Genomic DNA, 20394 nt, shown 5'->3' with positions numbered 1-20394 from the left:
TTACGCTCTCTTATTATTTGTATGCATTTGTCTTTCATAATGGCTAGTTGTGTTCATTTTTCTTTGGTGGGCAGTTCTCCCAATTGTTTCTTCCCCAGTTTTATTTGTATACAGGATTCTTAAAGTTGGTTTGTGGCAAAATACCCATTTGCTAGGTTTATTGTTGTTTTTATGATACCTTGCATTAGAAGCATCATGGAACAACTTTATTTGCAACTGACTTCAGGCCTATTACAGAAGTGAAGCTAATAACAAGCAGAAATCAGAATATTAACTGGTGTAGCTAAAAAATAAAAATCTGTCATAAGACAGGGGATAGTTGAAGCTGTTTTTGAAAGGACGGTAATATGTACATCCTCTTTCTGCTACAGGAGTAGCTCCTACTATAGTATCAGCAGATGTCTAGTAGAGTACTGTGCGTAAAGCTAGATAATACTTAATTTTTTTTTTTTTTTTTGGTAAAGTAACAGTATTTGAGTCAGTGTGTGATCTTTCTGGAGACCCTCATGGTAAAACGCCACCAATAATACCTTGGGTTCAGACTTTGCCTGATGATATAAATTAAATAGGATTGGTATGCTGGATTATTTTAGATCCTGAGTGCTTATCTGAGCACTTGAGCGGAACACACATGGGGTATGATTGGGAATGGTGGATGAGACTGTTAACTGTCCTTGGTATAAACAGTTGAAGCATTGCATCCCAGAACTACAACAGTGCTGTAGCAGATTAAAAGATTTATGTATAAGCCAACTGTATAAATAACTCTGTTTTTTCAAGTTGACATATACTGTCAAAGTGTTGAGTAGTACAGGGATGATAGTTCTTAAACTGTGCATCCCAGATACAGAGTAAAATATTCTAAATAAATGTGAATGGTTATTAAATCATACGCTTATTATATTTTGGTCTGCCTGGTCTGAAACAGATTTGAAGAGCCTCTGGCCAATTTACTGAATGAACAACACCGGACGGTGAAGGAACAACTTGAGCAATTGAGAATGAAAAAGTCCTCGATCAAACCACCACAAGAGATAGAAAAATCAAAACCTCAAAATGAGAAGCCTCTCCAGAGCCTTGTTCTGGACAGTATGCAAAGAAAGAGGCTCCAGCAGCAAATGCAGCAGGTAATAAAATGTTATCTGGTCTGACCTAATGAATATTTGCTGTACATTGCAGGGGGCGGGGAAAGCCAATGGTACAGCAAGCACTTTGGTGTGCTTCCTTAAAGAAATTAATTGAAAAAGCTGCATTTGAAGCTGGAGCTTTAATAGGTGATACTTAGATGCCTGATTCCACACCGAAGGACAATTTGAATAGAATGTGCAAAGTAGAGCTTATTTCTTGGCATCTGTATTGTTCTCATGTGAGATAGCTGCCTTGGCTATGTTTGAATTCTGACTGTAGTCTGTCAAAATCCTCTGTTTTCACCAACTTCTTTATTACTTTCTGAGAATATTACTCTTGATGTAGTTTGGATTCTTTTTTTCCTCCTCCCACCAGGTAAAACTACATAGAAATTCAGTTTGAATGTTTTAAAAGCTGTCAGCAGCATAGATGAGAAGCTGTACTTAGAGAATTTTTTTCTGTGTCCATACAAAGTTCGAAAGGACTTCTTCCCAAAACCTGAAACTTACTGTCAACTCGATCTCATGAGGACAGAGTGTGCTGGTTTTGCGTGAACTTGATACAAGTCTTGCTGAGTAGTCGTTTATTATTCTGCATACCTCATACAGTGTCATGTCTTGGTCTGTGGCAGCTACGAGAGGACACAGACCTCTCAAACACAAGCTAAAGAAACGGATCTTGCGTTGGACTTGTAGAGTAAATGACCTTTTTAATTTTTCAGCTGCAAAGCAAGATGTATGGTGTTTGTGTGCATATGGGGAGTTCCAATAGCTGAAGTCCATTGTTTCTGAAGAAATACTTAAGTATTTAATTAGAAAAAAAATCCTTTCGGTATTAATCGTTATGTTATGAGACTGTCACAAAAGCTAGGAAGCTGCCCTAAGCCTTAAACAGATGATGTGTTCTAAATCTGTGTAATAAACTTCCTGCCAGTGGATATTAAAGTTTCCGCTCAATTTTCTGTTGCTTAAAAGGTTTTTTTGAAGTCCGAATGTGATTTTTGAGGTGCTCAGGAGGTATTTCTTGTGCCTCTATACTTATGCTCTCCAGTTTCTTGGATTTCTGATACACTGAAAAAAAAATTTTCTCTGATTTTATTCTTCCAGCATGTTCAGCTTCTGACTCAAATCCATCTTCTTGCAAGTTCCAACCCTGCTTTAAGTTCGGAGGCTAGTACTACCAGGATGTTTTTGGTAAGGACATGTCTAAAATCAGAGCTACGTGAATTTTAATGATTGCTGGTCACTGGAGATTAACTTCGAGAGCTTAATTTATTTAATTAATCCCATTAAATTGAGAGAGAGTACCACTCAATAAGGGAGTGATGTTGTTAGCCTATTATGAACATGCTCATTACTTCAAGAAATAATTCACATTGTGATGACTAATAATAGTGCTTTGAATTGGCATGTCTTTGTATTTTTCTTACTGTTTTCTTGGAAATACTGAAATCAAAGTTCAACAAATACAGCTTCTGTAATTAGTGAACATTCTGTGGCCTTGAAAGGTTCCGGAAAGTAGGGGATTTAAAAAAAAAAAACCATAATTAAAAAAAAAAAAATCCCCTGATTGTTGCTAGACTTGTAATGCTCAAAAATAAGACCTGTAACACTCTACATTTTTATGCCTATCGCTTCACCAGCTTTTGGTTTTTGCGTTATTGTATTATGTGTATTTGTTCTTTACCTTCCATTTGAAGGCATGTTTTTTTATTTTTTTTCTGTGCTTGACTTTGCAGAGCGAGCTTGGTAACTTTGCCCGAAGCTCTACGCTCCTTCGTCAGTCGTTCAATCCTAAGTTTCAAACGATGTTCCAGCCATGTAACTTGAAGGGAGCACTGCAGCTCATCGAAGATTTTCATGCCCAAGTCCAAGTTGACTGGAGCCCTCGCAAAGCTGTGAAGAAGAGTGGTATGTATTTGAAGGGACAAGAGGTGGGAAAGCACTTACAGTGGGAGTTATTTCATGCTATGCACCCTCCAGATGAGATGTCGTTCAGACTGCTGTTTGGAAATTTTTTTTTTTAATTTTGTGAGGTATTTTTAAATAAAACAATCCACTTTATTGATGGCCTTTTTGCTTCTTAAACTTGCAATACAGTAAAGCATGTTAAATGAGCTGTTGACTTTCCTTTGACATCATAATCCTGCAGATATGATGTCCATATCCATATTCTTCTGCAGATGATGTTTTGAGCTGCAGAAGTCCATCAAGAAACTACGAAACTGCAAAAAAATGTTCCAAATGTGGTGGTTAACACACATCAAGGAATATCCCCTTCATTGAAGTATTTTGGTAAAAAAAAAAAGCTCCAAACTGTTGGTTTCAAGTACTTGGTTTGTGATTTTTCTGCTACCTAGAGAGTGAACTCACTTGAAGTAAATGGAGCTTTTTACAAATGCTTTTGCATTATAGAGCAAAAGAGAAGATGGAAAGGGAAAGTAATTTTACCTTTTGCTGATGTAAACTTAAGGGCAAAACCTAGGAAATACGCAAATTCTAAAAAGCAGGGAGAAAGTCTCTCTCTTTTTGCAGTGGAGGGATTAAAAGAAACTGTTTTCAGGAAGTCAGTTGTGAAAAAACATTATTTGTCCATGTGTACGTCTATTCTTATCTGTTAATTCTTTTCACAGCCAGTGAATTTCCATGTTTGCCAAAGCAAGTGGCATGGATTTTGGCAACAAGGAGAGTCTTCATGTATCCAGAGTTACTGCCAATATGTTCCTTGAAAGCAAACCCTCCCCGGGACAAGATTATCTTTACCAAGGCAGAGGACAAGTAGGTGCTTAGAATTATTGAATAAAATGCATACAAATGAGACTTCTTGGCAAAGGAGAATTTCTAGGATGCAAACTTTTGGGTTTTCCATGTGTTGTGCAACAGCGCATCCAAATAGCAATCTGCTGTACTGTCTAAAAGAATTTTCTTTTTTTAATTTCTTTTTTCCCCTCCTTCCTTCCTCCTTCAGCTTATTAGCTTTAGGTTTGAAACATTTTGAAGGGACAGAGTTTCCAAAGCCTTTGATCAGCAAGTATCTGTTGCCAACGAAAACTGCCCACCAGCTTACAGTACGAATCAAGAATCTCAATATGAATCGAGCCCCTGATAATATCATCAGAGTAAGTGATGCATTCAGATTGTGGTTTGGTATTTTTCAGATTTGTCTGTCTGGTTGGTGTTTGTTATACAAGAGAGGTGCTGTTTGTTCCCAGGACCTTTTTGTATATGTCCTGACACTTTCTTAAAAGATAATAACATCCTTTTATTAGCAATGAGGATTTCTTCAAAAAGACCTTATCCTCTGTACTTTGCAAGTACTTACATTACTATTTTGGCTCTTTAGAGGCCAGCACTTGCAGACAGTCCTAGTACAACTGTGACTTTGGTAATCCTGACAGATTCATACAAATAAACTTGGAGTAATGAAACTTAAACAAAAGTGCTGTTTCCAGTCAGGCTGAAGGTCCAGCTGGCCAAATATCCTGTCCCATAAGCTGAGGGCCACTGCTGAAGAGAGAATAAGAACCAGAAACACTTAAAGCAAGTATGCCTGCACATCTGCTAGAATTTCATGCTTTCTTTTGAGAGAAACCAAGATGGCAGTGAGCTCTTGTTCAGCCTTTATTATTCTTTTTCAATGATTCTGTGGGTAGGACCTTATTAAAGTACTAGTGACAAGAATCGCTTAATTCACATAAACACTTTTACAGAGCACAATCCTTATCCTACATCCCAGCAGTTATTTGCACAGGTGTTCTGACCACAGTCGTCTTGCATTCTCTCCTGTCCCCACATAGTACTATAAAAAGACAAAACAGTTGCCCATTCTGTTCAAGTGCTGTGAGGAAATCCAGCCTAACGAGTGGAAGCCACCTGTGGAGAGAGAAGAACATCGTCTGCCATTTTGGCTAAAGGTAGTTTCTGCTGTTCTTCATCCAGCATAGGGGGGGGTTGTCGTTGTTGTTTGGTTGATTTCTTTTGGCGCTTTTTTGTTCTTTTTTTTTTTTTTTCTTTCCCTTTCTTTACAGCCTAGGTCTAGAGTGAGTTGTTTGGTTAGCCTACAGCTCTGAAGTCAAAAGGTAGTCTGATTGTATTGCATGGGAGCCTGTGTTGTCCTGAGTCTAGCTAGTAAATGTAGCAAGAACAGTAGTACTTAGCAACCTGAAGTGTTATACACTACTCTTGGTGCTTGTCTGCACAGCTGCAGTGCATGATTGAAGTTACCATGGACATACAGTGTGTGTTCGTCACATCCTTGTTTTGCTACATGGGTGTATTTCTAATGGCTCTGGTTTGATGCGTTGATTTTGTTACTTGGCTTTGTTAATGTTAATCAACATAGTCTTACCCTTGCCTCGTGGTTAGCAGTGTTGGCATCTTTCCCACTGTATTACAGCTATGAGAGAGTGTTCTTCCCCCTTAAAACCTCACCTCCTAAGAGGAAAGAAGAAATCTGGGGGCTTGGGGTGGTTGTTCTTAAGGTTATCTTCACCTGCAGTGTGGCTGCTATTTTTGTTATACCCAAATGTCTCACGCTTTGTAAGGATTCTTTCTCTGAGATTCTTTGCACAAGGAAGACTAAGTTCAAGGCATAGTGACCATGCCTGCGAGTCAGTCAAGGACTGTGTCTGAGGAAAGAATTAGACTCAGATGCCATAAAATCCAGTTCTCTTTATTGCCTGTTGTATTTCATTGTTACAGTGAAGCTTCCTTCCCACAAAATACTGTATTTACTAAAGGAACCTTTATAAAGCAATTCAATTCTGTTGTTTCTTTAGGCTCTCAGATTCTTTTGAAGGCTTTGGAGTAAAACTCATGAATATAAAGTAATATACAGTAGTTTAAAGTAAATAAAAAACGCTTTACTTTATAAGCAAGTTGCTGTCTGTCACCTTCTGTGGTGCTGTTTGAAGGTGGTAATAGAGGAATAGCCTATGGACTGGACTAATAAACTCTTGTTCCCTTTAGGCAAGCTTGCCCTCCATTCAGGGGGAATTGAAGCAGTTAGCAGAAGATGCCAGGGAGATGCCAGGTTCACCTGATGCAGAATCTGTCTTTTTGGGGACAGGAAAGGAAACTTCAGACACAGAATATGATGAAAAATACCCTCTACTCATGCCAAAGGGACTAGTCCTGACCTTAAAGCCCCTTGCCAATCGATTCTCTAGGAGAGCATGGAGGAGGCAGAGGTCTTCAGCTCTGAAGCCTGTCCTCATTCGACCGAGTCCTTGTCTGCAGCCCAGTTCCAACACTATTAACATCCAGAAAACTGTGAAGTTGTCCCAGTCAGAAGCTCCTCCCAGCAAAGTTATGGTTCAGATTCCTCGGCTGATCCAGCCAGCTACAGTTGTGCAGACGGTGCCGGGAGTGCAGCCTTTGAATGTTCCAGCAGTGGTAGGAAGTGCGGATGGCTTGGAATTTCAGAACGTGCTCTCCACTTCACATTCGGACTCCAGGCAAGCTTTCTCAGCTGCTGTGCCACCAGCTCTAGTGTCCTCAAATCCAGTCACTTTTCAGCCAAAACTGATGTTGCCAGCTTTGGCTGGAGCAAAAATACGCAAACCTTGTGTTCGTAAGGGATACCAAAAGAAAAAAGGGACAAAATCTGCCCCACTGATAAAGACTTCACCTTTGATTCAGCCATCTCCCGTCATCCTTACTGTACCTGCTACCACAGTGAAAGTGGTTAATATAGGCAATGGTTGCAATATGATTCAGCCTATAAATACAACAGTTGGTAGAGGCACTCAGGCTATTCCAGTTACAACCTTATTGGTAAATCCATCCACTTTCCCATGTCCCTTAAATCAACCTCTAGTGACTTCTTCAATCCCTTCGTTGATAGTCTCTCCTAACCCTGTTGGTCTTTCTGCATCATCTGTTGGTGAAAATGAAGAACAGCTGAATCTGATTCCTTCCTGCCCTGCTGGAAACAACAAAAGTACCTATCCCACAGTGGAGCCCAAGGTTGAACCCCCAGAGCTGTACGTTTCATGCTCTGCTGTCTCCCCCAAAGAGGAGTGTAATACAAATCCTGCCACTTCAAATAATGGCAGTCAGGAAAAGGTAAATAAGAGTGACTGTGGTAGCTGGACAGTGGTAGAAGGAGACGAGAACGCTTCGGAGCCATTGTCTGTGGACCTTTTGCCTCATTTAGAAGATCCAGATGAAACGGTGAAAATCGAGCCTGAAGATTCAAATGATGCTACCAAGGAAGTAAATCCAGTGCAGAAGAGGGATCTTTTATGTGCTGAAGTGAAGGAGGAATTCATGCTGGATCTTGGCCAGGAGCTGAACATGGAGACTGCATGTTCATGTTCAAATGACCTGAAAGAAGTTAAAAAGGAGCACACTTCATGTGATGAGAAGGGAGAAGAAGAACGACGGGCTTTGCAGTCATCTCCCCATGGTGAACAGCAGATGGATGCAGGTGTTGCTGCCGCACCACAAGTAAGCAGTGAGTCCCCAAAGACTCTTTCGTATACAGCAGATGTTGAGGCAGAATTTAGTAGTCCATTAGGAAGACCAGAGGATTCATCCAGTATAGATGGCCAGTCTGTTGGGACACCAGCTGGCCCTGAAGCTGGAGGAGAGAGAGAAGGACAGGAAGAGGAGGAAGAAGACGACTTTGATGATTTTACACAAGATGAGGATGAAGAAATGTCATCAGCCTCAGAAGAATCTATTCTTTCAGTGCCAGAACTTCAGGTAAAAGCCAAAAAAACTTTAAAAAACTTGCTAATGACAAATAGTGGTATCCTGAAACACGCTGGTGGAGTCAGGGCAAATCACAATTTGAATCCAGTTGGAAAGCTGGACTGTTAACTACGTAATAGCATGGTATTGTGCTGTTTTACAGAGAAATTGGACACCACATTTTCCTGAGAAGATTTTAAGTCCAAGCTAAAGGAATATTTTGCAAATATGCAGATTTAAATTCTGCTGAGTTGTAAGGACCTCCTCAACTGAGGCTGTTCTTTAATAAGCAGTACTTTCACTTAAAGTTATTTTCTGGGTCACGATTCCAGCAAGCCTTTAAGAACTAAGATGATCATTAAGGAATCCTGTCGTAACTTAAGGCTTTTATAAGTGGCAGATTCTGAAATTTAATTTTATGCATGATACAAAAATAGACAGTTCTGGTTGTTGAATTCTGTCCCTTCAGTAGAATCCTCTAGCTGGCCAGATGTTGATCTGTGAAATTGGCTGATAGAATTATGGAGTGAGCTAGTTGCTGAATGACAGACATCAAAACAAACACTAAAAGAAAACAATGTGAGGTTTTCTTGTTGTTGCTTTCTAAGGAGACAATGGAAAAACTTACTTGGCTTGCAACAGAGAGACGTTTAAGCCAAGAAGGAGATTCTGAAGAAGAGAATTCCCAGGAAGAGAACTCTGAGCCTGAGGAAGAGGAGGAGGAGGAAGGGGAAGGAATAGAGAGTTTACAGAAAGATGATGAAATATGTGGAGATATATCAGAGGAACCTAAATCTGCCTTCACATTGACAAAGACGGCCCCGCAGGTGGAAGCCCACAGAATGCCAGCAGGTAAGTTCTGTGGGTTTCTTTTGACACAGTGCATGGGGAAGTAGAGCAGCTCTCTGCATTAAAAGCAAAACCATAGGGAAACTCTTATCTGGGTTTAATTTCACTTAGCGTGTCTGAGCTTAGCGATGCTTTCCATCTGGAAATTAAATTTTACAACACAGTCACAATTCTGTAAAAAAAAAAGTTCCTGCCATAGAAGCCCTTGTGCATGTGAACAGAGTGTCTTTAATCCGTTGTAATGCATTTGTGCTTCAAAAATTTGCAGACGTAAGATTTGTGGTTTGTGTCAGCTAATACCCAATGCCTGTATAAGGACAATAGTAAATAGACAAATCTTTGCTAAATTGAACTTTGTGTTAAAAATCTCTCTGTAGCAACTCTTAGTACACTATTTCATTCCCTATTATGTGACACCAGTTATTTATCTGTGACGTTAACTCTATTCATGTAAATATTATAAGCTAAAAGAATAATTTGCAAGTGTTACAGCCAGCTCTGCTGCTCATCTCATATCTCTGTTCACCCACTAGGATTTTTTTGCCCCCGGTATGCAGTAGATGTACCTATTAGTTCTTAGTAGATTGCTAGCTGAGTAACAGCTAGAATGGGTTTGTTGCTGTATCCAGAGATTTTTCCCATCAGATGCTATAAAATTAAACAGCCAATTTAAAATATGTTAGACAGCCTGACTACTGAAAAGTATGTTGCTCATACACTTACAAGAGAATGTAAACAGTTAACTCATCACTAACTCTGAAAACCTACTTTTTCCGTTGCAGTATTGATCTAAAAGAGTAGTTGTCTGCCAGCCCAGGAAATGTATGAAAAGTACCTGTATAGCTTTCTCTGTGCTTCTTCACAGGAGAAAACATGAAAGCCCCTGGGAAGAGCAGGAGCTCACACAGAACCAGAAATAAGAGGGGACGGGCTCGTGCTAGCAAAGATACATCTAAGCTGCTCCTCTTGTATGATGAAGACATCCTGGAGAGAGATCCCCTGCGGGAACAGAAAGATCTGGCATTTGCACAAGCCTATCTAACCAGGGTAAGCCAGACCAGTATGTAACCCAGAAATAGGAACATCGGACACTGAGTCCTCTAACACAGTTCACGCCTGAGCCACATAACTGCCAGTTCTAACTGGGTGTACTGAATCTGGTCGGGATGGAGTTACCTTTCTTCATAGCACCCCATATGGTGGTCCTTTACTTATTAAACTGTCTTTATCTCAACCTATGAGTCTTGCTTTTGCTCTTCCTTTTCCCTCCCCTGTCCTCCCTGGGGGAGGCGGGGAGTGAGTGAGCGGCTGTGGGGGTGCTTAGCTGCTGGCTGCAGTCGATCCACAATGCCGGGCCTCTTTTTAATTTCAGAGTTTTGTAGTCTTGGATTTGGTTCCCTTCTCTCTTGAGAGCAGTTTAAATTTATCTTTAAGGAAGAGACTTGGTTGGCTCAACAAAACTGGAAGCACTGTGTAAATTCTGAGTAGCAAGAGATCAAAGATTACTAAATTAAATTGTTTTCTTCCCAGATGCAGTTCTGTAAAGGTCTGTTGCTCTTTCTAGGTGCGTGAAGCCTTGCAGCATGTTCCTGGAAAGTATGAAGACTTTCTTCGCGTTATCTATGAGTTTGAGATTAGCACGGACAAGCGAACAGCTGTGGATCTCTATTCCACTTTACAGAAACTGTTGCATGACTGGCCACAGTTGCTCACAGATTTTGCTGCCTTTCTTTTACCAGAACAAGCCTTGGAGTGTGGACTGGTAAGTAGAACGGAAGGAGACCAGGTTTTAAGCAGAGAATGTGAATGCTTGTAGGAGTGAAAGAATAAGGAATTCTTCCTAGGGCAAGAAAGGTAAACAGCTGGTAAACCATTTGCTTACCTTGCTGTTTTATTAATCAGAATTGAAAAGTCTAGTGTTTGTTTTAAGTCTCATACTAAGTATTACTGGGGAGGATCAGCCTTTCCCAGTGACACCGCAGAACCTGACTGCAGAGCCAACGTGCAGATACAGCAAGTGGAATGGTTTCCCTGTCTCACAAATCAGCCTTCCACTTTGTAAGACAGAGGTTTTCACCTGTTACATTCTTTCTGGATTTCCCTACCTTATGTGCATACAGTTGAAGCAAAACTTTATAGCTCACATAAGTATTGATAAAACAAAGTCTTGTTTCTCTTCCTCCACCTCTTCCCAGTTTTGCAATGGGTGTCAATGCAAGTGGAAAACAAATAGCAAGACAGGCATTTCATAGCTTGCTTAAGCCAACTAGAGATGCTTGGAAATACATTCTTGAACATGAGGGGTGAATCTTTTTCTTTTGCTCAGTTTGAAGAGCAGCAAGCATTTGAGAAAAGCCGGAAGTTCCTCAGGCAGCTGGAGATTTGTTTTGCTGAAAATCCTGCCCACCATCAAAAGATCATCAAAGTTCTGCAGAGTTGTGCAGACTGCCTCCCCCAGGAGATTGCAGAGGTAATCAGGCATCCAAGGTATCTCCTTTCGCTCAAACCCCCTGAGAATACAATTAGCTAGCCTGCTTCCGTGTTCCCACGTGCTGCTCTTTGAGACCACAAGAGTTTAGCAAATGTGATCTCCCTCTTTGGGTTGTGGTAGAGAACTGAAGCTGCTTTTCAAGAGGCTTTACAATTAACTGGCCTGTGTGAGTCTCCTCTCTCCTACCTCCACCTTGCTTTTATCACCTTGCAGGTGAAATCTTAACTTAGTGCCTCCTACAGAGTCTGCCTAAATTTTGGAGGGATATTTCTATGTGAATTTGATAGCTGGATGTGGAACTATGTCAAAACGTTCATGAAGTAGTACCAATGCAAGTACAGACTTCCATGTTCGAGGTCTAATAAGCCTTGATGTTCCACTTGCTTTGAGAAATCTTTCTGAGAAGAATGTGACGACATGGGATGAAATGCTCATTGTCTCTGGATTTCTCTCTTTCAGCTGAAGACCCAAATGTGGCAGTTGTTGAAAGGACATGACCACTTGCAGGATGAGTTCTCCATTTTCTTTGATCACTTACGGCCCTCAGCCAGCCGCATGGGAGATTTTGAGGAGATCAACTGGACAGAAGAGAAGGAGTATGAGGTGGAGTAATCTTTTCCCCAAGACCAGAAAAGATAAAAGCAGAGATACTAGACCTGGTTGAGCTTGAAGGACTCAAATTGAGGCTGCATTTCCAGAATGAGGGAAGCAGCAGGTTGGGATAGCTGTTGGTGGACTGAAGCAAACGTCACAATTTTTTTTTACAGCATTTATGTCTTTTCTAACATAATTGAACTTGTGATGTCCTGGAACTGAGCTCAATGTTCAGAAATTCACAGGGAAAAGGAAGTTTGGTCTGCTGAAGAGCTATCATCACAGCACAGTTTTGTGTGTTTCTTTTTTTTTGTAGTTTGATGGGTTTGAAGAGGTGTCTTTGCCAGATGTAGAAGAAGAGGATGAACCACCCAAGATGCATGCAGCCTCAAAAAATAAGAAGCGGAAAGAGATCGGAGGCCAGAACAATGACAAGGTGGGCCTGGACTATCTCACTACACTGCATATCTGGACACTGAGCAAATACGTGCCCATGAGGATAAATGTGTCTTAGAGAGACATGACAACAGTCCAAAAAGATTTGAAGAAAGGGAGTTGAAATGTTTCCATTGTGCTTTACTTGCTAGAAGCATAATCGCTTTCGTTTTCTGAGTGTGCACAGAGTGCCACTCAGCCCTTCCTGGCTCCCTCTGGGGTTAACCTTCCCCTGACTGTCATCTTTGTGTACCATGTGCATTTGTCAGCTGGAGTATGTCTGTTTCCAGGAGGTCGAGTGGGTAGATGGGATGAAGGAATGTTCATGTTCCTGCCATGAAGGGAGTAGCGATCTCAAGCTAAAGAAAAGCAAAAGGAGGACCTGCAGCCATTGTAGTAGTAAGGTTAGTTGATAGGCCAAGTCATTGGAATGGTGAGTGGAAAGTAGAGTCCTGCCAAGAGTCCCGCTGTTGTGATGATCTGTCCAGCCTTGGGCCTCATGTCTCCAGAATAACGTGTTGAGGAAGAAAGTAAATCAAAAGTTGACCATTAGTGTCTCTTCTTCAGAGCTCTGACTGCACTACCTGGCCTTCCCCTGTCTTATCTCCTGCTCACTTCCTATTGCCCCTCCTTGCTGTGCTAAATAGTGTTCATTTTGATATTCTTTTGAGTTAAGAATAAGCTTTTTTAGTAGAACGTGCTTGTGTGCCACTATGTGAAAAGAACTGTGCCTGTTCACAATAATAAAAAAGATTCAGCTTTCTAAATGCAAACATATTGCCAAACTGAAGCCTTTTTTCGGGTCAAGGAATACTTTGGAAGCAAAGGCTGAGGTGTTAGGTTTGGATTGATATGCCACATCTGTAATTGTATGCCTCTATATTAATTTGCAGGTGTGTGAAAACAAATTTTATAAAAATAAAGATTCTGAAGGGCTGACTGCAAGCCTTGTTCAACAAGAATCAAGTCCTCGGCCTGAAGGAAAGGATTCTGGAATGTCTAAGGAACCTGCAGAAGAAAGCCTGGAGAACAAAGATGAGGGAGAGGATGTCCAGAGCAGAACAAAAACCGTATCTAGGAAAGCGGACTCTCTTGCTTCAGGTATGTGAAAGTCTTGTGTACAGACATGTGTATCATTCATCTCCAAGCTGGTTCACACAAGTGAAAATAGGTATAGGACTTTCTAATGCAAATTTATTGAGATGATGAGAACTTCTAATAACATTTTTTCATTTTTTTTTTCCTTGTGTTCATCCACTCTGGATGCTCTAAACATGCATATGTCCAGAGCATTCCCGTCAAAAAAAACCCCTTTCCTGACTAGAGAATTATTTCTCCCCTTTTCAGAATGATTGGCCCATTTAAGCTTCTCTTGCTAGCGTACTAATCCAATTCCTAGAACTACCAGTCCATGATAACTGTTTTTTTTCCAGTTTTCATTTTAGCACAGCAATTAAAAATTACGGTCTCTCTAATCTTCCTTTAAATTATCTCCTTCGTGTTACTTGTTTCTCCTTCAGTCTGGTACAGACAAGGGGAAACGTGGTTACTGCAGGATAAACAACCTGAGAGAGATCTCTTCCTTCTTTCAGTAACCATGTCTCAGTTAATGCTACTGTTGGAGGCACTGCACAGGTTAAATATAGCGGTTTAAATGTAATGCAATGATGTCTAGTTTATAGTTGTTTTGTAAATAGGGCGCCAAGAGCAGCAATGTCTTTTTCACTTGAGAATTTTGTTCTGGGCAATGCACTTAAGCTTTCTCATGTGGTCATTACTTCTTCACACAGCAGCTGGTTATAGTAACCCACAACGGTGAAGAAAATGGACTGCAGAGTGCCTTCTTTGAAGTATAGGATGGGTACAGAACTACAAAGTTGCTCCCAAACTGTGTTCTCATTTACAGCATTATGCTCTAGAATTTAAAAAAAAAAAAAACAAACAACCTCTTAAAAAGTAAATTAATAAAGCCTCCAGAAGTTTTTCTTACTAACAGCTAGTCTAAACTTGTTTGGGTTTCTTATCAGGATCTCACCTGGAAGGAAAGATTGTCTCCAGCAGACATGCATCTTCTGAAAAAGCTGCACTGCCTGATAATCAGGTTCAAGATGCGGGTGTCAGTGCTGCTGTGAATACTGCAAAGGACAGTGACTCTTCTATCACTGGCCCCAGATGGACACATCTACAAAAAGCTGCTCTAAAACTACCTCAAGAAACCAAAGACTGCCCTTGCACTGTGGGAAGTGAGAGTGAGGAACTAAACCAGCAACGTCAAGGAAATGCAGATGCTTCCCTTGGGCTGAGCAGAGACCTGCTGCTGTCTTCTCATTCTGCTACAGTAAAAGGTTTAACGGGACCTAGTTCCCCTTCTGGAAAGAGTTTATGTCAGACTGGAGGGCTTCATTCTGATTCATCAGATAAGCTCACTGTCTTTGGTCATGCTTCAAAATTAGGTGTGAAAGAATCTGAGGGACCACCTTTGCCTCTGGAAGGAACACCTGAAGCAAAGCAGGGTTGGATAACACCAGGGAGAAAACCAACTCTGAGTAAGAGCTGCAGCGCACAGTCCCCTGATAATCGCATTTTGGAAGCAGATGATACGGGCTGCACTGGAAACTTTCCTGAGAGCAGATTGAAGTCAAATGCAAACAACTGCTTCCAGATGCATCAGCATTCTGAGCAGCTAGAATATAGAGTGGTTACGGCCTCCCTGGGGCAAAAGGAAGAGGAGCAGCAACAGCAGCGAGTCACAGAAGCAACTGTGTGTGCCAAGAACAGCAAAGTCAGCTCGACTGGGGAGAAGGTTGTCCTCTGGACCAGGTACGTCTGCCTGAACTGCATCTTGCATCCTTTGCGCATTTCAGTATTTGGCTGAAGCCAAATTATAGAGTACCCTCTATAATTCATATTATAGAGTACCCTCTATTTTCACTTTGTATTCTGATTTTCTAATGTCTTCTGCCCCCTCCCTCTGAATATTTTTGCCTTGTTTCCTCTAACCACAGTCCATCATAGCTGTCATTTTGGTCCTATGAGAAATGCTGTCTGCTCATGGCAGTGTAATTATTGTAGTACTTCAGGCTGGGAAAGGATTTTTTTTCTCCTTCAAAAACCTTAAAAATAGGCTAAATGCAGCTCTGCTTAGAGATACGTCTTGTGATTGGTGGTGGTAGTAGCAGTAAAGGAACAAGCCTGCTGGACTTGCTTTGCGATTGTTATCCTTACCCAGGAACAGGCCTCGTGGGCTTGTGGGGGTTGAAGTGTGTCAGTGTGTTTTCAATTGCTTTTGTAACTACTGTACTGTTTTGCAGGGAGGCTGACAGAGTCATCCTTACCACCTGTCAGGAGAAAGGAGCCCATCTGGAAACCTTCCACGCCATCTCGCAGAAACTGGGCAACAAGACTGCTAGTGAGGTGAGGGGTTGCTGTGGAAAAGCTTGCACCTGTACAGGGACTGGGGAAAGCGGGGTGAAAAGGAAGGAAAGGTGGAGGTTTGCTGTCATATTAGTCTCCCAGACTTAACTTCAAGTTGATGCTGCACCAGAGAAAAATAATCCCAATTGCAAATAAAAAAACAAACCAAACCCTGATCTGTTCTGGTGGAGCCAAAAATCGTGACTGCTATGGTCCTTTTACAACATTACCATTGACATTCTAGCCTTGTATTTGGTACCAGAATTGTTTCCGTGACTGCTACTTGGGTCTTTAGCCTTCTACTTAAATACAAGGAATGTGTCGGGTTTTGTCTTTTAACCTTCCCTACCTCACTGCCTAGGAATCTTCTCAAAGTGCCAGTTTTTACCTGTAAATCAGTAGAATGTAACTGTTCTTCCAAAGAAAACAGAAAAACCCAGTGCTCTTCCATTTCTCTTTCCCTTTCTGATTGAATCTTGCAATGTTCTTTTTTACATAAAAGCATAAACACCCTGAACTTTGTAACATGACACTTCCATTTCATACCACCTTTTACGTGACTAATCATCTTGGATTTCTCTGGTTCTTCAGGTATCCCACAGGTTCAGAGAACTGATGAAGCTCTTTCATACATCCTGCGACGGGAGCTCTGAAGATGAGGAGGATGCAACTAGTACCAGTAACACAGACCAGTTGTCAGATAAAGATCTTCTGCTTTCTGAGGAAGAACCTGATGACTAAGTTTTTTTTTTTCTGGCTTGATAAGCTATTGACTGAATCAGGAGAGTTGTTTGCCAGTTTGCTGCTAGACAGGTGCTGTGGATAAAGGAAAAATATTTGCACAGGTACTTAAGATAGCACCTTTTTTTTTTTCACTTTCCTGCTACACTTCTGACAAGCTGCACTTCTCAAATTGTACCAAACTGAAGGAATGAAGAAAGTTGTTAGGGTGATAACATCCTCTAGAACCTACATGGGGAGCTTCAGCAGTGAAACGACAGAAGTGATGCTTGTGGACACTGACCTCAGTCTGTGGTGAAGGTTGGGCCACCAGCCTTTGAAAAGAAGATGTAAATATTGTATCATAAGATGTCTGTTTTCATGTGGAACACACACGATTTTTTTTGTAAGATTTCTCCTTGTGTTGATTGTACATGGGAAAGTTACAATCTGAATTCTGTATTTATTGTGTGGTCTTATTCTAACAAACAGGCAGAGCAAATTCACTTTGCAAAGTTTAAAAAAAAAAATCCCAAACAAACAAAAAGAGCCCCAAAAAAGCAGCTTTCCTCCTTTACAACACAACTGCAAGTAGCTGGACAGCTTCAGCCAGCCTTTGTAACAGGATTTTGCTGAAATGAAAAGAAAGTAGCAGTTGGGCCATCTTTAAAGCCATTCCCTTTATTTTGAAAGTGATCTTAAAGATACGAATACTTCCACTATCTCTAGTAATAAAGATGAGTTAGTCTGAATCTGCTTCATCTTCAGACTCATCTGCTTCAAACCCTGTTTCATAGCACTGTGACAGAGTTCTTAGCTCCTCTAAGGCCTCCTGGAAGTCATCCTGTTCAACTCCAGCAGAGAAGAAGCTGGCCCATCGCCGCGTGTTCAACTTCTGTAGATCCTTGTATAAGCTGTAGAGGAGCGTGTGCAGAACTGGTGAAGACTGCAGGGCTGCCAGTACAGGGATGCTTTCAACAGCTGCAGGGAAAAACATCTTTGTTTAAATATACCAATCAAAATTTGTTTCCCTACCCTGTTCTACTTCAAGCAGTTGCTTTACTTGAACTTAGCGTAGCATAAGAGTTGCTTAACACTCGTAATTTTTGCCCTACAAACACTCAAAAGTGTTGGGGTTTTCTTTAAATAATTCTCTTTTACCTCCGTTAGACCCTACCCCTCCCAGATGATCTCATTCTGTTGCAAAGTAAGTTTACGGGGTACTTGTTACCTGCTGAAGAATAACTGGGAGGTTTGTCCAGGAGGAAGCCTTGTTTGGTCAGAAGAGGAGAAAAAAACTGGGGGTACGGAGGAAGGGTATTACATGGCTGCTCAAGCACGTGGGATGTGCTGTAAGGAAGAAGGTGGATAAAGTTATCCAAAACTCCCTCTACCTTCAGTTTTCAGTTAGCGTTCCCTGTTCTGGAAAAAATGGTACCAGACTGTTACCAACCTGAATGCCCCAGGAAACGCAGCGTGTAAGTAATGCTGCAGAATCTGCTCAGTGCTCTCACAAGCGTGGAGCGGAGAAGTGGGCTGCTTTCCTGGGCAGCTGCTGCAAAGAAAACCAATTCATGGTTTGCCAGGGGACTTGACTGAAAGTGTTGGCGACTCAGCTGCTTTTTAGCTGTTTTGCTATAAAGTTATTAGCGTATAACCAGCTAGATCACTAGACTTTTTTTTTTTTCCTCCATTCAGCTGACACTCCTAATAGAAGGATTGTGGATGACTTTTGTAAGAAATCATCGCTGTTGAGAGTGACAGAGTTCTGGAGGGAAAAGTGCACTTCAAATGCTGATTACCTGATGTGACTTTCTTTGCGAATTCCTCGTAGCACAACAGACTGAGCAAAACAGCAGCTGACCTTTTGCTCCCTACATGAAGACAGAAGCTTCCAGGGTACGTCCTGCTGGTAGGCGTATAAAGTATCGGGGAGCGAGTAGCCGTGTAGGGCAGGAAAGGGAACAGAAGCCCACGCAGCCACAACCTGTGAGTTGGAGAGGGGGTGACAAATCACGATCTGGAACACGCTCCCCATGTCTTGTGTGTCTGGATGTGAAGTGGAACAGCAGCTCTTGCCTACAGCAGTGGTTCAGGTAGAGCTGAAAGGATGGGAGGTTGCTATTCTCCCTCCCCTTACCTTTCTCCCAGAGAAGTTAAGTGTTTCGGCAAGGTGCATCATGGAGCACTGAGAGGAACAGAGCCGGTAAGGCGCAGTAAGGGTGTCGAGCGCTGCTGCCAAAATTGCGCTACTGTGGTAGTTAAGTGATGCCTGTGGAGGGAGACAAAGGGAAGTTACAGGACAAGCTAAACTCATCTGTTCCTTAACCGATTTTTGTATATTTAATTTAAGCATATTGTAAATTGTGCTTTTATATAGGTTGTGTTTAACAGTTATTCTAGGTTTTGGATAAGCAAGTCAGCTGTTTACTAACAAACAGTCTGTTGCCAGTAGCTTTATAGTGCTCAGACAAGGCTGGAGTTACATGTTCCACACGTGAAGAATAATGCAGTAAAGCATTTTTTTCAATGCTGAAACTGAAGGCAGCAGTACACCAACAGAAAGACTGCAAAACCAGAAATGTGTCAATATTTTTAAGAGTATGAAAAAACTATGGGAATGAAAAGTTGGCAGTTAAGTCTCTGCTAACAGTGAAAAAGCAGGAAAAAAGTCTTTTCTGCTTAGCAGAACACCATCATGAAAAAACATTGCTTAAAAATACACAACTGCAGAAAACACTTTTAGAGAGGGGTACATCTGAAAAAAGCTGAAAGCCAACCAAGGTGGGTGTTGTTTCTACGTAAACCACTACACGTTACGTACATCATAGTTTATATACGGAAATGTCACGGGAGGTTGTGGCTTGATTCCTAGGCTCCCACTGAGCGACAGCGGACAAAAGAGCGAGCTGTGACTGGCGAGACGGACGATTCCTAGGGCTGTGTTCATCAGCCTGTAAAAATTCTTCTGAGAATCCTGGGGGGGGAAAGAACCCCAACCATTACAGTCTTAAAGGTGCAAACAAGAAGCGGTCTAATCCAGATTGGGCACAAAAGCGTCTCCTCTTCTTGTTTTTTCCCGTTGTTTACTTACTCCCACATTACTTGTGACCGGGGTCAAGCCCCAGGTCAGGATTCCTTTTCCTGAATACTCATCGTAGAGCAGTTCTGTCACCTTGGCACCAACTCCCGAGAATCCATTGTGTAGGTCGCAGAGGACTTGAAATCCCTGGGTAAAATGATGGCAGCACCTCAGATTCTACTTAATCAGAAAGTTTCTTGAAAGTAAAGGGAGTTTGGCCTAAGCTGTCAAACCTGCAGATAATCACACTCCTCAACATAGAAGTGCAGCCGATCTTCCAACTCTTCTATGCAGCCAGGATCCTGCAGGAGACTTTCACCTTGTCCGAAGGCTTCTAGACAACCACACTCCCTAAGGAAAAAAGGGAGGGAAAAGCTTATTCTATCCCCTTTTAATTTTTCCTGGAAGGCAAAACTAAGATCCTGTTCTGGACGACTGGTTCTGGAGCACGCCTTTAGGTCATACCCATCGTGCATGTACTGACGGATGACGTAGACGCTCTTGGGGTGCAAGTGCACATTGAGGTAATCGGACCAGACCTGCACGCTGCCGCCCGGGGAAACTTGCTGGGAAACAGCGAGTCGCGAAGGGGCGGGAGCTGCGCCTGGAACGAGATGGATGTGAAGAGCGAAGGCCTTTGCAACTCCCAACATCCCTTTGAGTAAAGAAAACAAACCCAGCGTTTCACCTCCTCCAGGTTCTTAACCTATTTGCTGCTCTTCGCCCCGTCCTTCTGTAAGCGAAGAAGTCTTACCCCATCCTTTTCCTTCTCCCCGCGCGCTCGTTCGCTGGCAGCTCGTCCCGTCAGCCTGCTGCCAGAGGGCTGGTCCTACCTTTCTAGAGCGCTCTGGTCCCAGCGAGTGAACCAAAGCCCTCGGGCCAGCCCGGACCGCACAAAGCCCACGGAACGCACAGAAACCGCACACACGCACCTCCAACCGCCGCGCTGGACCTTTCCCTGCTGTCGGAGGCAGCGTCTTCCTAGG

At 42.0% G+C, this 20394-nt stretch overlaps 2 protein-coding genes across 2 annotated transcripts in view; one reads left to right on the top strand and one right to left on the bottom strand.

Annotated features, from left to right (window-relative positions):
- The window catches only part of LOC104250258 (GON-4-like protein), a 26690-nt gene extending 9906 nt beyond the window's left edge, over positions 1-16784 (top strand). The window contains exons 13-30 of the mRNA XM_059832406.1: positions 929-1127; positions 2235-2321; positions 2867-3038; positions 3761-3905; positions 4156-4246; positions 4925-5041; positions 6096-7835; positions 8432-8675; positions 9538-9719; positions 10237-10434; positions 10999-11142; positions 11623-11766; positions 12074-12193; positions 12483-12596; positions 13086-13293; positions 14220-15012; positions 15504-15606; positions 16198-16784. Of these exons, the coding sequence (XP_059688389.1) occupies positions 929-1127; positions 2235-2321; positions 2867-3038; positions 3761-3905; positions 4156-4246; positions 4925-5041; positions 6096-7835; positions 8432-8675; positions 9538-9719; positions 10237-10434; positions 10999-11142; positions 11623-11766; positions 12074-12193; positions 12483-12596; positions 13086-13293; positions 14220-15012; positions 15504-15606; positions 16198-16347 (4951 nt within the window). The 3' untranslated portion in view covers positions 16348-16784. The remainder of the gene's footprint in view (positions 1-928; positions 1128-2234; positions 2322-2866; positions 3039-3760; positions 3906-4155; positions 4247-4924; positions 5042-6095; positions 7836-8431; positions 8676-9537; positions 9720-10236; positions 10435-10998; positions 11143-11622; positions 11767-12073; positions 12194-12482; positions 12597-13085; positions 13294-14219; positions 15013-15503; positions 15607-16197) is intronic.
- Positions 16776-20394, bottom strand: MSTO1 (misato mitochondrial distribution and morphology regulator 1). Its single transcript, XM_009809275.2, has 9 exons — positions 19874-20394; positions 19642-19759; positions 19421-19555; positions 19151-19303; positions 18467-18598; positions 18129-18313; positions 17780-17881; positions 17558-17676; positions 16776-17307 (listed from the first exon to the last, which is right to left on the bottom strand). Exons 1-9 carry the CDS (start codon positions 20059-20061, stop codon positions 17069-17071), a joined length of 1371 nt encoding a protein of 456 aa, XP_009807577.2. The 5' UTR covers positions 20062-20394; the 3' UTR covers positions 16776-17068.

This window comes from Gavia stellata, chromosome 33 (assembly GCF_030936135.1).
Source record: "Gavia stellata isolate bGavSte3 chromosome 33, bGavSte3.hap2, whole genome shotgun sequence".
In the NCBI taxonomy this organism is placed as follows: domain Eukaryota; kingdom Metazoa; phylum Chordata; class Aves; order Gaviiformes; family Gaviidae; genus Gavia; species Gavia stellata.
This window is presented reverse-complemented; position numbering and strand designations above follow the sequence as displayed.

What these genes read in the sequence shown, in the direction of transcription:
- MSTO1 (XM_009809275.2), bottom strand. Translation starts at nt 20,061, where the DNA reads ATGTTGGGAGTTGCAAAGGCCTTCGCTCTTCACATCCATCTCGTTCCA. An exon ending in CGTCAGTACATGCACGATGG is followed by an intron (nt 19,760 to 19,873) that starts GTATGACCTAAA and finishes TTTTTTCCTTAG; the next exon opens with GGAGTGTGGTTGTCTAGAAG. An exon ending in GCGTTTCCTGGGGCATTCAG is followed by an intron (nt 17,677 to 17,779) that starts GTTGGTAACAGT and finishes TCTTCCTTACAG; the next exon opens with CACATCCCACGTGCTTGAGC.